The 18,297-nt window shown below is 43.6% G+C and overlaps 1 protein-coding gene across 1 annotated transcript in view; it reads left to right on the top strand.

Annotated features, from left to right (window-relative positions):
* LOC126354491 (sodium- and chloride-dependent GABA transporter 1-like) overlaps positions 1-18,297 on the top strand; it is a 287,334-nt gene that overhangs the window by 165,608 nt on the left and 103,429 nt on the right. The window contains exons 5-6 of the mRNA XM_050004222.1: positions 6,121-6,334; positions 8,993-9,186. Of these exons, the coding sequence (XP_049860179.1) occupies positions 6,121-6,334; positions 8,993-9,186 (408 nt within the window). The remainder of the gene's footprint in view (positions 1-6,120; positions 6,335-8,992; positions 9,187-18,297) is intronic.

Raw genomic sequence — 18,297 nt, 5'->3', positions numbered from 1 at the left:
AAAAAAATAAAAGACGTTATAGGTTCAAGGAAAGATGCGGTCAACAAGCTAAACATTTCAGGAGTCTACGAAACCGGTTGCGGACTGATGTATATAGACGAGACAGGGCGGCCAATCAGCACACGAGTTCTAGAGCATGAAAGATGTATCTGTATGGGACAACGAACCAGGTCAGCAGTGGACGAACACCAGGATGAGTGCGATAAGGAGATAATATTCCATGGAGCTCACGTACTGGCGAAACAATCGTTTACATTGGGGAGGAAGATTAGAGAGGCGACAGAAATAGGCAAGCGGTCCGCCAACATGAATAGAGAGAACGAGTATGGGCTTCCGGCGTCCTGGGCGCCAGCAATGACAACGCTACGGCAGGACGGAGCGCGTAAAGCTACTCACACAGGCGGCGGGAGACCGCGGAGGTCGCACGCACACAGAACGCAGTGACGCCGCAGCCAGATCTGGCAGTTAGGAAACAACGCTACGTCACAACTACAACCCGTTTTCAATTCGCCTGTTTCCACCATTGGCAAGAAATAACGTAAATACTAATCAAGCACGTCGTTATCCACCAGTGACAAGGAGCAACACAAAGACCAATAGAGAACGCCAAACACCACTCATCCTATCCTCATTTACCCTATCAAATTGCGTAAACAGGTCCCTCCGTTACCATATAAGATGTAAAGTCTCTCTCGTTCAGCCCTCAGCTCAGCACAAAATCCTGAGCAAGGGCACTTGCAATAGTGGCCGAAACGTCGGACAATTTTATGTATTGACAATGCGGCCAACAGCGCAGAAGAATTTTATTGACAACAACCTCAGTTCTCGTTATGAAGTGGCTTCCTGTGCTTCCTACATGTAATTACATTTGCTCACTACTACTACTCGCAGAACGCAAGTATCGTCTTCCTATTACTCTGTACTGATGTTCTCAAAGTCTGGGACCGAACGGGGGGTCGACCAGAGATGGGCGACTGGTTAAGTCAGAGTCGACAGGGGGCGCTGATCTCTCTATTCCTGGCGTGGCGATGCCCGTTCTTTCAATTGGCTCGCGGGTCAGCGCCTTATTGTTGCAGTTTCTCGGCGCTGCGCTGGTCGGTTTGCATTCGATACTTTAGGATTGCACATATAAAATTATGATGCTGCAGAAAAGGGGGACACTTCTTGTTCACCGTGAGGCCACACTACAAATGTATCATCCACATATTACCGGAAGACGTGTGGATGAAGTTCTGCCGAATCAAGTGGCCTTTCCTTAGAGTCATCCATAATAGACATTTTCTGTCAGAGGGGAGAGAGGACTACCCATAGCAAAACCGTCAATTTGCTCAAAATATTCAATGCTGAATTGAAATGATTAATTTATTGACGATGTCAAGTTGAACTCACAGTTGTGTAACAGTTTCGGAAAAAGCACCACGTGTTACTCTTATTAAGCGTTTGCTAATTTACATGTCGACCTTGGATTTTGCTTAGAATTCCAAGAAATATATTGCAGCTTCAGCAAAAGTTGTATCAAACTGCTTCAACATCCATATCTCCTCGGTTTCCCATATTTATAATGAAATTATCATACTTAAATATGCTATTCCGGTATAGCCACGACTGCTTGAAACCAAACGGTTGCTTTTTAACTTGTGTAATTACGACAGAAGATGGAAATCCGTCTCTATGACATGACACACTCGTACGCCACTTACCTCGCGTATTACTGCTGTGGTACTCAAAGAATACTCATCACAAGTATTCATACGAAGCACAATACACTTTTTTGCTATAAAACAACCATTCTTCTATCTAATACACTTCAATGTCACAACTCTTATTAAATGTCGTACTTGTGACAAGAAATTTGGCCCATCATCGATGAGAGGACAGAGAATAAAGAGTACTTCATGAACGCATTTTCAACAATAGAAAAAATATACGTGATATGCTCACCGTGTTGAAGACCGGGATTGTAATGATGCCGATAAGCGAAATCGACGTATGTTATGTTACTGTTTATCTCACTATGGAAGGAGGGGGTTGGCATTATGGGAGCGACATATATACTGATTTTTAGTTGCTCCTATGTTCTTTTGCTTTATCGTCACATGATGAATATTTGCTTACTTCTATAAAGGTTGGTGGTAGCGGTGGAAGAAGTGGAACTTTCCTGAGTGTTGTGCATTTGGCGAGGGAATGGTGACTCGACCCGATGTTTGTACTAACAGGTGGTCAGGATGCCTATAAAGTACAACATGTATATAGTACATATTACATATAGATTAGGAGGCAGGGAACTTCATTTCACCAGTGTTTACTGTTTGATTCCCAAATCCTGATATAATATATCATTGTGATATGTAAATTACTATCCAAAAAGGTGTCATAATTACAATCTATCACAACAGATTTTTCAAAACATTAAGGAAATGCACATATACTGTGTGACAAAAGTAAACCGCGGAAAGTCGTTTTTAGTGTTTCGTGACGACGAGACCTAACAGCAAAATCATCAATGGTTATCATGTCTCGCGTTTACTGAAAGAACGTTTCCCCTGTTCATTAGTTAGGCTATTTGATGGAAGACCTGATACTGGCTTCGCTGTTTTCCTCATCTGGATAGACGCAGGAAATAAACCTAAGAAACATGTTAGTAGCAGTGGGACATTGCTAGAGACTTTACGGTGTACTGTACACTACGACTGCTGACGCAGCTTCTCAACTTCCCCGGGGAAACATCACACTGAAGGTGGATGTTATGCACTGTTTTTGATGTATTATCTAATTCTAATGCGGGGCTTTGCATTTTACAAAGCAGTTTATGTACTGATGAATTTCAGTAATTGGAAAAAATGTTCCAACGACTGCCATTTGTCACAGATACCAGCGTTTTCAACCTGAGAAAAAAATTATTCGGTTTTTGTCCTTTTATCCAAGTTATGCGAGAGACACTACAAAGTGACTTAAATTATTCGCTGCATGGGAAGAACACGAAGTCCGCCGACAAAGTTTCTGAGATTGTTCAGGGACATTTCCTAAGTATTGTCGTATAAGACACCGGTGACTTCCGATTGTCCTTTACAGATTTATAATATATTTACGTTCAAAACAATACCTTCAAAAGAGCACTTAATATACAGTCATCAAAACGTATAACAAAAAAGAGTAATGGGCAATAGCCCTCAGACAGACGCAAAATTACTGTGAAGTGGTTGCCGTCGTTGTGTCATTGCATTCAACGAATCCATATACGAGACTGATGTCGGCCGAACCTCCATTAGTAAACGTGTCTATGCCGTTGTTTCACTGTTAAAATACAGCACAACTGGAAAAACACATTCGAGACAGAATCGACAGTACTGTATGCAGACCTCAGGGCGTAGAGTAAAAGTGCGGTATTAGTGTTGTCAACAGCGAGCCCGGGAATAAGTGAAAGAAGTTTGCTTCCAAAGAGAGAAACAGCACTTCCCGTTGGCATTTGAGGTGTTTCAGTCTAATACAGATACAAAGCTACCTGGGACTAAGAACTCGAACTACTGTGCAACGAGCCACTGGCGACCACATGTCCGTTACACCAAAATCCTCAGGAAGTGTCCTTGTATACGAGGGGGAGGACAAGAATATGAAGGCATGAAAATCACAGCGTATTACCATGCCTCATACGGCGTAGAGCTCAATAATACTAAGACCTCTTGACTGTGGTCGCCCAGGCAGATGCAACAGTTTGCCCTCGTGCTCAGGTTTTCCGTGATTCCCCCAAATCGCTCCAGGCAAATGCCGGGATGGTTCCTCTGAAAGGGCACGGCCGACTTCCTTTCCCATCCTTCCCTAATCCGATGAGACCGATGACCTCGCTGTTTGGTCTCTTCCCCCAACAACCAACTGAGGAGCAAATATTGTACAATGGAAAGGGCGTGATCAGCTAAAGCGATGATATTACCTTATCAGAGTAACCAAGGGGCTCAATGAACTACGCAATATGGCTGCTCAAATCATAACCGAACCCCCGCCATGTTAAACTCTCGGGTCGTGAATACCGTGTACAACAAAACTAATCCTACCAAATGACTTGACTTGCCTCTATTGCTCTGTACTCTAGTTTTATGGTTTCGACACCATGTTTTTATGTTATTGGCATCTGCATCACTGACGAGTCGTTTTGAAATTCCAGCTCTCCCTGCGATTCTCAGCTTGTGGAACTCCCTTCGTGTTGTTTTGGTGCCGACGGGGCTTGCGAGTGCGACATTCGGCTGTGCAATGACATCTGCAGCCGCGGTACTTTTAATCTTTCGTCACATCCTCTTGAACGACTATCTGTCACGATCACTCTACACATTACTGGCCATTAAAATTGCTACACCACGAAGATGATGTTCTACAGACACTAAATTTAATCGACAGGAAGAAGATGCTGAGATATGCAAATGATTAGTTTTTCAGAGAATTAACATAAGATTGGTGCCGGTGGCGACACCTACAACTTGCTGACAGGAGGAAACTTTACAACCGATTTCTCATACACAAACAGCAGTTGACCGGCATTGCCTGGTAAAACGTTGTTGTGATGCCTCGTGTAAGGAGGAGAAATGCGTACCATCACGTTTCTGACTTTGATAAATATAGCATTGTAGCCTATCGCGATTGCGGTTTATCGTATCGCGGCATTGCTGTTCGCGTTGGTCGAGATCCAATGACTGTTAGCAGAATATGGAATCGGTGGGTTCAGGAGGGTAATACGGAACGCCGTGCTGGATCCGAACGGCCTCGTATCACTAGCAGTCGAGATGACAGGCATCTTATCCGCATGGCTGTAACGGATCGTGCAGCCACATCTCGATCCCTGAGTCAACAGATTGGGACGTTTGCAAGACAACAACCATCTGCACGAACAGTTCGACGACGTTTGCAGCAGAATGGACTATGATCTCGGAGACCATAGCTGCGGTTATCCTTGACGCTGCATCACAGACAGGAGCGCCTGCAGTGGTGTACTCAACGACAAACCTGGGTGCACGAATGGCAAAACGTCATTTTTTCGGATGAATACAGGTTCTGTTTACAGCATCACGATGGTCGCATCCGTATTTGGCGACATCGCGGTGAACGCACTTTGGAACCGTGTATTCGTCATCGCCATAGCGTGTCACCCGGCGTGATGGTAATGGGGTGCCATTGGTTAGACGTCTCGGTCCCCTCTTGTTCGCACTGACGGCACTTTGAACAGTGGACGTTACATTTGAGGTGTGTTACGACCTCTGCGAAACCCTACATTTCATCTGGATAATGCACGACCACATGTTGCAGGTCCATTACTGGCCTTTCTGGATACAGAAAATGTTCGACTGCTTCCCTGGCCAGCACATTCTCCAGATCTCTCACCAATTGAAAACGTCTGGCCAATGGTGGCCGAGCAACTGGCTCGTCACAATACGCCAGTCAGTACTCTTGATGAACTGTGGTATCGAGTTGAAGCTGCATGGGCAGCAGTACCTGTACACGCCATCCAAGCTCTGTTTGACTCAATGCCCAGGCGTATCAAGGCCGTTATTACGGCTCGAGATGGTTGTTCTGGGTACTGATTTCTCAGAATCTATGCACCCAAATTACGTGTAAATGTAATCACATGTCAGTGCTAGTATAATATATTTCTCCAATGAATACTCGTTTATCATCTGCATTCCTTGTTGGTGTAGCAATTTTAATGGCCAGTAGTGTACTTTCCAGCTTGTAACGTAGCTGATATTTTTCCGCCTTCCTTCTATCCAGTATAAATGTTCGTTACGTCGGCTCTTGGAACACTAAACGTTTCACGTGCCTTGGTTATGGAAGCACACACCATACAAGCACGAACTGTTTGTCCAGGTTCGAGTTCAGTTGGCTATGATACAATGCACTTACTCGACAGGACACTTTTCTGAATGTGACTGGCAGTTGCAACTTATTATGCTTAGTATAGAGGTGCCGTTAGTGGTCAAATACAACAGCGCAACCTGCGGGCTTCGCTAACATCTGAATTTATGTTGAAGCACGAATTTCTCGCTGTGGTTACGTATTTTTGTCCAACCTCTGTGCATAGAAACTATTCTCTGCAGTCCATGTGCTAATGCTGTGGATGCTCCTTTGCCCCAACAGACTGCTACAGTGAATGGGAGAACCAGAGGTGCATGGATCTCGGCGTGCCGGACGCGCCCATGACTTTCCACAATAGGACGTGCGTGCCGGTGGACACGCTGTGCAGCGAGCACTTCATGGCCATGAAGGACGCCCACACCTGCTCCAACGGAACAGCGGACGTCCCTCTGCGCTCACTCGTCAAGCGCGTGCTGTCTTCGGAGGAGTACTACAAGTACGGCCTGCCCACTTGCTGCCACAACCGTGATATCTTTATGGAGGCGGTATTTTATTGCCCCCATCTCAGCTGGCAAAGATCCCGAAACTGCTGCTTTACATGCGACCGGATTAAGATGTTACGCGTACTCTCATTTATGAGGGAACTTCAAAAAGTAAGTTACACATTATTATGGTAGACCATGTAACGTTTATTACTTCAAAGTGTCACAGATACATGACACTACGTTTCAAAACAGCCACAAGTCTCTGTAAATCAACGTTCGGAACGTTCTACCAATCGCTCAATTCTTCCACTACAGAAATCTCTTCTTTGGTCCGGGAGTCGTTAGAGAACCGCAGCGTGACCGTCCCGTCCTCATTGTTGGAAAATCTCCTTCCCCAGATGTTCTTCCTCGATCGCCTGGACATTGTCGTCTGTGGTCGACGTCGATGGCCTTCCTTTCGGATAAGCATCACCCACGACTCTGAGGTCTTGGTCAAATTGTTGGAACCATTTCACTACAGCTGGACGTGCCATTGCGTTTGGTCCGTACACTGCCAGAATTTCACCTTGAATCTGTTCGCAATGTGACGTTTTCCTCACAAGAATTGTATTATTCCGTGTATTGCGGAGTGCCTTGGCAATTGCTAGTGTATTTCCCGCGTACACTGTGATTATCCATACCATAGCAGAACTTCCTTTTGCAGGAAACGTGGCTCAGAATGCGCCACCCTCGTTGCGATGTCGTCTTAGCATGGGACGACGAGTGTAACTTACTTTCTGAAGCCCCTAAGTATAAAGGGCAGTCAAATGAAAATGAGAAAGATGCGAAGAAATAAGTAAAGTGTTATTTATTTCAATAGTAATCGTCATGACTGATAATACATTCATCCCACTGTGAGACAAGACGGTCAAAGCCTTGGTGGTAAATTGTTTGCGGCTGCCTACGGAACCACGATTGTACCCAGGAGTGCACATCTTCGTCCGAATCATGTCGACGACCACAAATGTCCTTCACAGCTTCAAAAATAGGGATATCGCGTGGAGAGAGATCGGGACTGTGTGGACGACGTATAGGGCTTCCTACCGAAATTTCTGCACCATAGTGGAAACATGTGGACGCGTCCACACGGACGGAGGCTGTTTGGACTACGCTACAGAACTTTGACTGGGAAGCCCTTCCACACCCTCCATACAATCCCGATTATACATCATGTTTCGGAAGAACTCTCCTTTGTAAAGTGAACATATATTCCTAACATCCCACCAGCGATTGAAGCTAACCTACATTGAGTCTATGTGATCGTTTCATTCCATATCCATACAAACTGTTGCACCAAGAGTTTTTGCATAGGCTGAATGTTTCCAGCTGTGTCCCAGTGATATTGTAGTCATCGGGTACTACATTCTTGCCTTTAGCGAAGCAATTTGCCAGCCTTGCCACCACTTTGAAATATTACCAAGTTCTGACGTAATATTTGTGCACTTTTTACAGATACTACTTCATTGCAGATAACTGTACCACCTGCAAAAAGTGTGAGGTTACTGTAAATATTGTCTTCCAGGTCAAATACTGCAGTTCAGTGTGCTTCGACCTTCGTGTTTCAATTTGGGACACAGTTTGGTTTGTAAACTCGTATGACACACTCCGTTAAAAATTGCATAACGATACTATATATATAATACGTCAATTTATATGTCTACCTTGCATTTCGCTAAGAATTCCTGGGAGTATATTGCACCTTCAGCAAAAATTAGATCAAACTGCTTCATCACCAACATCCATGACTTCTTTATTCCCTCCCCCCCCCCCCCCCCCAATTCCTCCTCAGGGAGACATGAGTGTACTCCATTTGTTTGCGTCTTGAGTAAATCACATGTGCTGATGTGAGAAACTTTTCTAAATTTCTAAATGTTGCATAACGTGTATCTGAGTCGGGGAATCGGTACCATACCGCTATTCATCTATTGAGATATGGGAAACCACTCAAAAAAATCCAGGCTGGCCGAAGTAAGGAGAACAGCAAGCAAGAGCTTTACTAACATTAAGTATAGTGCACGCATTTTAATTTGGTTGATTTTAAATGGCGATGCAGGGTAAGGGTGCAGCAGGTGTCAGCGGGGAGAGGAGCAATGCAGAGGAAACATGATTGCTAACAAATGTCTATTTTCAATGTGCGTCGTTAGCATGCATAGCTGAGAAGGAGTTGATGGTAGCAAATGATGCACTAAGACCTCCATAAAAAAAAAAGTTTGTTCGAAATAAACATTATTGTCCCATTGAATCATTAGTTCGTGGTTTAATAAAACACGAACACTAAATATAATTTATTTATCGTCATTTTAGAAATAAAAGTGTTCGAAAAGAATTGTCTTTCATTTCTAAGTTTAGGTAGACGCTAATGTTGATGGTGGTGGTTGGAGGGGGGGGGGGGTGGACGGATGGGGATCACTAGCTAAAATCAGCGGTAATGGTCACAGAAAGGACTGGAGACAGTATTATACACCAGTTAAAAATAATGAAGTAGTATTTGATTGCTCGCAGCAAAATATACAACTGCAGTTGTTTAAGCTACCGTCATTCCTGGGGGAAAAGGGCTTGATGAAACAGTGTAATTGTATAGAAAACTAGAGTAACTACTAAGACAAAATGTTCGCCTTGCTCCCCTGCAGCGACTTCGCGATGGGCATCAAAGGCGCGACGTGGGAGCGGTGGGGCGACGCGCACTGGTCTCTGATGGGCTGCCTGGCGCTGGCCTGGCTCATCGCCTTCCTCTGCGTCTTCAAGAGCGTCAAGACCACCGGCAAGATCGTCTACTTCACCGCCATCTTCCCCTACTTCGTGCTGTTGGCGCTGCTCATCAGAGGTACCTGCACGTCGCACTCACGCTAACATTTTAACATCCAGGCTAAAGCCTCCTACATCCTGTTTGAGTTTACTCTGAGGGCATAACTGGTACGGCTTGAGTATCAACTCTCTGAAATTATTCCACATTTATACATACCTTTGACCCATACATGTAAAAGGGTTCCTGATGGCCAGGTGAAAATTGTCTCCTAATTTGAGTAAAACCTGGATCTGAATGTTATGGAGATACCACCTCCCCCCCCAAACTGTCGCTCCATTTATTCTGCTCAAGGATAACTGATTGCAAAACAAACTATTTGGCCCTGTTTCTAATGTCGATTCATAGGTTTGCCCATTCTCGTAATTTACAATATATTGAATAATCCAGCCCAAAAACGTTATTAAGCACTGGGTATTCGAATGTGGATTTATAATTACTGAAATGAAAGCGGGATGTACGATCATAATCAGATAATAAGAAGAAATAAATCCAGTCTTCAGATATGACAATAGGTAGCAAATCTCATTTACATGACAAATACAACAACTTCCACTAATAATTAATTGGCAAAGTTGAAGTGAAGCCTGTCTGTGAGTGGGCAGATTATCCAAACACTTCCGATAACTTGTGGCACACTGCTCTTGTAACAGAACTCTTCTGTAGAATCCCGAAGGAAAATTAGACCTGTTATGGGCACTGTGCAGATAGGTGAGGTGCTGGGGGCTAGTGGAGGTTGCCGGAGCTGCCAAATGCTTTAACAAATACCGCGCTCGTTTTGTGTGGGGTCAGCTGCATTGCAGTTAGGACTGCTGACCAGCCTGAATAGATGGAGCTGTGGACGATGTTCTGATAAGTCGCAAATTGAACCAGAGTTCCGCAGACCGGTGGTGCGGATCATCGCTTACAAAAACTCTGTCTGGGCTACCGATACAGCGAATACTGTTAACTCGTCCACTCTTCAGGCTCCACGTCACGTCTTCTCTCTTCAGCAGTCCAGAATGGAGTCCCCAAAAAATTCCGTTCTGTACCCAAACTCCCAAAAAATTAAAAAGCGCTGACCCCACCAAGTCGCACGGCTGCCAATAGCAGCTCGTCGCGGACCTTAGTGACAGTCACAAGGGTACTAATCGCCTCAAACAACCCCTCCAAAACACCACGAAAAATCTTATTCCAATTGAGAGGCTTGTTCCCAAATACTAGCGGCGCAATGTTATACAGCAAGCATCACCCCACTAATCAGCTTAATCTTTTAAAGTGCATGCGGTAAGACTACGACGCGGAAAGAGTAACCGAAATAGAAAATAGTGTGCCTACGTGAGGCGCCAGTCACCGAGCCACGATTATAAGAACGCAACGATACAAAGTCGACCACCCTGGCCCAGGCTCCACGGCATAACTACCGTCATTGTCACACGGGCCCCGCCTCCCTGGAACCCGGCGGACAGCTCCCATCTCCCAAGCACCTCTCTTGCACAGGATGTCCACCAACAAATCTTGGAAAGTAGAGCAAATGGAGTAAGACCCATCACCTGATTTAATTCGAGCAAGGAGTGATGGAAGCCCTTGATATCTGATTACCTTCCTGTTGTCATCCTCCGGGAGAGCAATTAAAGAAAATAAATGAAAGAAGACTAGAGGGTTTGGCGTCTCTCAAACGAACAAGAACGTGATGTGATTTGTATTTATGAAATATTCGGAAATAGGCAGAACTTCTGTAGTACAACGATAACCATAAGGGGATCCTGAAAATACGTTTAAGTAATGCAGTCACATGACCAAGACGTTCAAACCTCCTAATACAGTCTGAAAGTGTAATGCGTCCTCTCTTAAAGACAAAATGCGTGCCTAAAAAAATTTAAAAAGCAGTACCCTCAGCAGGCAAGATAACGTTCACTACCTTTTTGAGCTTAGAGATCCGCCACTCATTGAATTCTGCTAAGTCAGAAAAAGCATTAACAGTGACGTGTACTGTGAGACATTCTGTAAGCTATTCAAGTCCATCAAGATCAATTGCTCTGAGCTGCTTATGGAGGGAGCGAGTCTGCTCCACGATAACCCGCGACCACATGTCTCCAAAGTGAAACAAATTGTAATGGTCAAATTCAAGTCAGAGCAACTTGAGCAGCCGACTTACAGTCCATGCATGTCGCCCTGCGACTTCCAAAGGGAATGCACTTCAACTCGGACGATGAACTGAAGGACACGTTGGGGACTGGCTTCTATCACTGCCACAGGAATTCTGGGAACAGGGAATACGGATCATGAAACAGTGTGTTAGTTGTGCTCAGGCCACTGGTGGTTACTTCTTAAAAAAGAACTTCACTTACATTTAGAGTGTTTGTTTCTTATCTTTTCTTATGAGCACCCCTCATGCTTGCTGTAACGTGCATGCAAAGAGATAAGCACATTGTCTGCCGACGGCAGTTTATTAGAATAATGATTCCGTTGAAGGTAGAATGTATTCAGTGAACGAGGACTAATCATAACACCTTCAGAGCGTCTTTAAGTATCTGTACTCAAATGCAATTGGTTTCGGTGCTGCACTGCGTCGTCATCTGGCCCGATGTACAACAATATCACAATAATATTTGTCATCCAATGTTAAAATAAATGCTACCAAATGCTCTTTCTTTAATAAACAGCATGTCAACTCAAATCACTTAAGGAATCACATTAAAAATTAGACAAGGGAAACCGCAGATAAATCATAATTTATTCTGCCCAGTTATAAAATCAACAATAAATTTTAAAAGAGCAACGAAACAGATGTGTTTCTTAATAAAAGTAGCTACTCACAGAGGAAATATACCTTAGAGAATATGCATTAACACTAATTGTGAATTCAAAATGACTACATAAATTGACTGCTGCTCAATGAGAGTATCAAATAGTATATACTAAGTACATCAATCAATCAGTACTAACATGTACAATGTATCTAACCAGCGATATTTGCTCTGTAGCAATTAATCCAAAAATGCACTTACTATCTACGAAGTTCCACTATATGTGCCTAATATACTCGAAGGTAAAATGTGATAAGGTGGTTCTTAAGTAACATGCGTAAAAACAAAAGTGACGATCAGAATGTTTCCGTTTGATGAAACTGGTGCAGCTTACATGCAACCCAGCTCATCTCCGATGCAGGTGTATAAATCTCACATGTAGGCAAGGGGGTAGACGCCACGTTTTCAACCTGGCTCTCCGTATCCGCTTACCTTCCCCCACAAGGATCTTTTATCATATCATTAAATTCCCACCTTTCCTCAGTCACATTGAATGCCTACGAATAACCTACAATATCTGTTAAACTACTGTGTTCCCTCTCCTTTCCAATCCTAGTATGCTGCTACGCCTCTACCTACACATCTCACCAACCATTTACCTGCACACTCTCCACGGCCTCTTCCAAGGAAATTTCAGACGTCTCCCTTTCCCAGACCACGAACTCTGCCCCGATATATACTCTTCCTTCCAATTCTGACCCTCCCCCACTCCCACCCCATCCATCCCACTTCCATTTCACCTTCTCTCTTGCCCCTCCCCCCCCCCCTCAACTCCCTTTTATTCTCAGATCTATTGATCATAATATCATCTATTCCATTCCTCTCTCCTTGTACCCATAGCAACCGCTGTCTCGTCACCATCTCTTACCAGTCCTCATCCTTCATCATCACCACTGTCCTATCTTCCTCCATACCCACACTTCTTATCATTTACAATCTACCATCCAAGGGCAGTTCCTTCTCCAGTTAGTGAAAGTGTATGGTGCTCCGTTATTAATGGACAGTGTATCTTCTGTCGTGTTATTGATTTTAAAGGTGTTTTTTCAAGTGTTTAGTGTTCTTCAAATGTTTCTTAAGTGTTTTTAAATGTGCTGTCTGCCCACATTTTTATCACTGTCTTTAAACAATTCATGTAGACAGCGTTATATTGCTTATATTCTTTCAGTAACATCGCCTTTTAAAATAATTTTAAATTAATAGCACATGCATCTACTTGGTTTTTCCTTTTTTATTTCAGCATATAAGTTAGAGACATGTTTTACTGGAGGAAGAGCCGGTTGTTTGTACTGCTGCCAGCCTTCTCCTTCCCCACCCCCACATGGGGCGAGAGGGAATGAAATATCAGGGGGTTAGAGTGGCCTTCGAACGGAAACTTTTTCAAAGACCCGTAGTATTGTGTTTGTGTTGGGGTTATATATGCTTATGATTGTTATTGTGTTTGTCCTACCACCCACCAAACTCATTTATATATAAACTATGCATTTGTGTACAATCGATGTGTAAGAGTTAAAAAACTTAAAGATTTTAGGATGACAATTCACCACGTCACGTACAATTATGGCCAGCAGATTCATATGTGAGATATTATTTAGAAACAGTCGAACATTTGCTTGAAACAATACCTTAAATGATTTAGTATTTGCAGAATAATATTTCCCAAAGTAGAAGTTTCTGTGATGTTGTGTGTTCTTCCCTTATTCATCATCGTAGTGCAAATGTGGAGTTTCAATGGAATGAAGAGAAACTGCTAGAAACAGTAAGTACGTGGCAGTATCTATGGAATTAGTGGGAATGACCGCATGAAACAAACAGTAGAAAATGTAGATGCCAGACAGAGATTCAAACGAAGAATTTTAGGGAAATGTAATTCATCCACTAAGAAGTGGCTTACAAGGCGCTTGTTCGACCGATTCTTGAGTATTGTTCACCAATCTGGGACCCTTAGCAAGTAGGACTGACAGAAGAGACAGAGAAAATGCAACGATGGGTGGCGAGTGTTATCATGGGATCGTTTATTCGGCCCGAGATTACAGAGATGCTCAACAAACTACAGTGGCAGACGCTACAAGAGAGGCGGTGTGCGTCACGGAGAGGTTTACTACTGAGATTTCTACAGTGCACTTTCCGGGAAGAGTCGGATAACGTGCTACTTCCACCAAGATATGTAGTGCGGAACGACCACGACGATAAAATTCGAGAAATTAGAGCTCTTAGAGAGCCTTACCGACTGTCTTTCTTCCCATACAGCACTCGCGAATGGAACAAAGATGCGAGCGAATCTATTGGTGGTACCAGAAATACCCTTCGCCATACACCAGATGGCTTGCGGAGCATTGATGTAGGTATAGATTAAAACTCAGGACATATCGCGGGAAAGCTCTGGATAATTTGATAACTGTGGCTTTTTATCTACATCTACATCTACATCCATACTCCGCAAGCCACCTGACGGTGTGTGGCGGAGGGTACCCTGAGTACCTCTATCGGTTCTCCCTTCTATTCCAGTCTCGTATTGTTCGTGGAAAGGATTGTCAGTATGATTCTGTGTGGGCTGTAATCTCTCTGATTTTATCCTCATGGTCTCTTCGCGAGATATACGTAGAAGGGAGCAATATACTGCTTGACTCTTCGGTGAAGGTATGTTCTCGAAACTTTAACAAAAGCCCGTACCGAGCTACTGAGCGTCTCTCCTGCAGAGTCTTACACTGGAGTTTATCATCTCCGTAACACTTTCGTGATTACTAAACGATCCTGTTACGAAGCGCGCTGCTCTCCGTTGGATCTTCTCTATCTCTTCTATCAACCCTATCTGGTACGGATCCCACACTGCTGAGCAGTGGGCGAACAAGCGTACTGTAACCTACTTCCTTTGTTTTCGGATTGCATTTCCTTAGGATTCTTCCAATGAATCTCAGTCTGGCATCTGCTTAACCGACGATCAACTTTATATGATCATTCCATTTTAAATCACTCCTAATGCCTACTCCCAGATAATTTATGGAATTAACTGCTTCCAGTTGCTGACCAGCTATTTTGTAGCTAAATGATAAGGGATCTATCTTTCTATGTATTCGCAGCACATTACACTTGTCTACATTGAGAATCAATTGCCATTCCCTGCACCATGCGTCAATTCGCTGCAGATCCTCCTGCATTTCAGTACAATTTTCTATTGTTACAACCTCTCGATACACCACAGCATCATCCGCAAAAAGCCTCAGTGAACTTCCGATGTCATCCACAAGGTCATTTATATATATTGTGAATAGCAACGGTCCTATGACACCCCCTGCGGCACACCTGAAATCACTCTTACTTCGGAAGACTTCTCTCCGTTGAGAATGACATGCTGCGTTCTGTTATCTAGGAACTCGTCAATCCAATCACACAATTGGTCTGATAGACCATATGTTCTTACGTTGTTCATTAAACGATTGTGGGGAACTGTATCGAACGCCTTGCGGAAGTCGAGAAACACGGCATCTACCTGTGAACCCGTGTCTATAGCCCTCTGAGTCTCGTGGACGAATAGCGCGAGCTGGGTTTCACACGACCGTCTTTTTCGAAACCCATGCTGATTCCTACAGACTAGATTTCTAGTCTCCAGAAAAGTCATTATACTCAAACATAATACGTGTTCCAAAATTCTACAACTGATCGACGTTAGAGATATAGGTCTATAGTTCTGCACATCTGTTCGACATGCCTTCTTGAAAACGGGGATGACCTGTGCCCTTTTCCAATCCTTTGGAACGCTACGCTCTTCTAGAGACCTACGGTACACCGCTGCAAGAAGGGGGGCAAGTTCCTTCGCGTACTCTGTGTAAAATCGAACTGGTATCCCATCAGGTCCAGCGGCCTTTCCTCTTTTGAGCGATTTTAATTGTTTTTCTATCCCTCTGTCGTCTATTTCGATATCTACCACTTTGTCATCTGTGCGACAATCTAGAGAAGGAAGTACAGTGCAGTCTTCCTCTGTGAAACAGCTTTGGCAGAAGACATTTGGTATTTCGGCCTTTAGTCTGTCATCCTCTGTTTCAGTACCATTTTGGTCACAGAGTGTCTGGACATTTTGTTTTCATCCATATTAGGTACTAGACAGTGAAGATAAGCAAAACTTACATAGCAGGTCTTGATGTTGCCCTTGCCTACTGTGCATACTGTTTCTTTCCGCTTTTTTGCCGAGTGGTACCTCATTTATGACTCTTGTAAAGCTGCCGGTCATAATTGTCTCTTACGGTGCGTTATTTCTTCACTGAGTTTATAACAACGCTTGTAGATTTTTGGTTTTCTCGTCTTTTCTTGCGAATAGAAGGGCGCGCCTACAACGCTGCATAAACTCGCCGCACCCTTGAACGGTTTCTGTAGCATCTAGCTACACATTCGCAAAAAACAACAAATTTCCACTTTGAGAACACTTCAGATTTCATATGTATTTTCTCTCCAACATAATCGCATGTAAACCTGTAGGATAATCCTTTGGCTATCATACTATAATCGCAACCCCTCGGGGCAGAAGGCCAGTGGGCATCAAGGTTGTGCAGGTATGGCAGTGACGTTACAAGCTCTGAGGGTTGGTCAGTGTTTCCGTCTTACGATCGAAGGCGTCAGTGAAACAGCGGTATAAAATTTCAGTAACGTGATTGTCACAATTAATATTGTCCTCTCCAGCGTTCAGAGAATGAGCCGAGCTGCTAGTTCAGGTGTCGGCGAGGAATGCTAGACACAGCTCCCCAGCCGCTTACGTAGATTGGGGCTGGTCAGGCACATTGCTTGACAGCGATGTGGCGCGGGATGCAGCAGCGGGAGCGAGCAAGGCGACCGGCGGACGCCCCTCTGTGAATGCGATGGGCCTCAACGCTCTTGAAGATGGACGCATGCTTAGACCTGCAACCACGGTATCTCCCGGATGGCGGGTGTTATAAAGGTAAAAGCTCAGGGCTCCCTCAGCAAATGCAGCATAGAGCCACGAGGGCCCACCCAGCCAGCAAAAGACGGAAGCTTGCAATCAGGCGGTTTGCCCATGGACCAGAGGAAGGGCTAGTAGGTATGCATCACTGTGATCCGTCAGTAGCAGCAGCGTGGACCGATGAAGTCCAACCACAGCCGGCAGGCTACAGTCTCATAGTCTTCAGACAGCAAGCAGCACAACACGGTTCGCCAGTAGAGTTAACCTGAAAGAATCATTAATAACGTTATAGTACATAGTGACAACACACTATCTAAATGCAAACGTGATGTCGTTCGAACCGCGGTTGATCATATGTAAAGATTCGTCAACCATCAGATTATTTTAAATATTCGAATATTCCATAGTTCATAATTCTGACTTATCTCTGAGATGTGGGAGGGGTCAAATTTACAAGTATAGTACTCTTCCGTGGTGAGAAATAAGGCAACATGCTGACCATTTACCTGATTGACTTAAGCGTTTTTTTTCTTTTCTTTTTTTTTTGCTTACAATAACACACTGATTACTTTCAGTTTGTCTCTCTCAAATACACACACACACACACACACATACACACACACACACACACATGCACCAACGCACTTCAGAAAATTCAGAAATTCTCCAATGGCACAGAAGGAATTATGAAACAGATGTGATTACAGTTTCTTATTGGAGCTAATTTTACTATCTATTAAACTGTTCACATCGCTTAACTGTAAGACAAAGGCTTTTACAGCCCAACACCTCATTCTTCTCAGTTCTACACCAAGGCTGAGTATAGGATAGTGTAAATCAATTGTCCTAAAATGATGAATTTTACTCTTATTTCAACTCAAATAAATGACCATGGATGGTAGAATTGACACATCTCCGTATTTTATAATCATTGCAGGTTCCTTTGACAGCTGTGAACCCCCAGTCTGTGAATGGTTTGTCCACTATAAGTTATGTCTCACTACCATAAATCCAAACGTAACACACATCGATTGTAAACTTATCTTTTAAGATAGACCAGAAAATTAATTTTGGGAACGTTATTCATTTTATCAAAAGCACTCCAAGATATTTTTACTGTTCTGTTTCTTTCTCCCGCTGTCTGTCCACTTGCTGTCTTCAGCTGCTTTAAGTTAACTAATTCTACGACTGAAGTGACAACTTGTACTATTTTTTCAATATACTCGTTACACAAGATTTTAGGCTCATTTTAATTTCAAATGTGCATGGATTCGTTGTTGAAGAGTGTTGCTATCAGGAAAACGACAGTAATTAAAAAAAAGATATGGCTCAGGCCTACTTTGAACAAAGACGTAATTTGTTCTTTTTTACATGTATTAAAGTCGGTATCAGAGCAAATATTTTAATCAGACTGGCGATGACATGAGAGCACAA

Source organism: Schistocerca gregaria, chromosome 1 (assembly GCF_023897955.1).
Source record: "Schistocerca gregaria isolate iqSchGreg1 chromosome 1, iqSchGreg1.2, whole genome shotgun sequence".
Lineage (NCBI taxonomy): Eukaryota > Metazoa > Arthropoda > Insecta > Orthoptera > Acrididae > Schistocerca > Schistocerca gregaria.
Note: the sequence above shows the minus strand (reverse complement) of the source record. Positions and strands in the feature narration are given on the sequence as shown.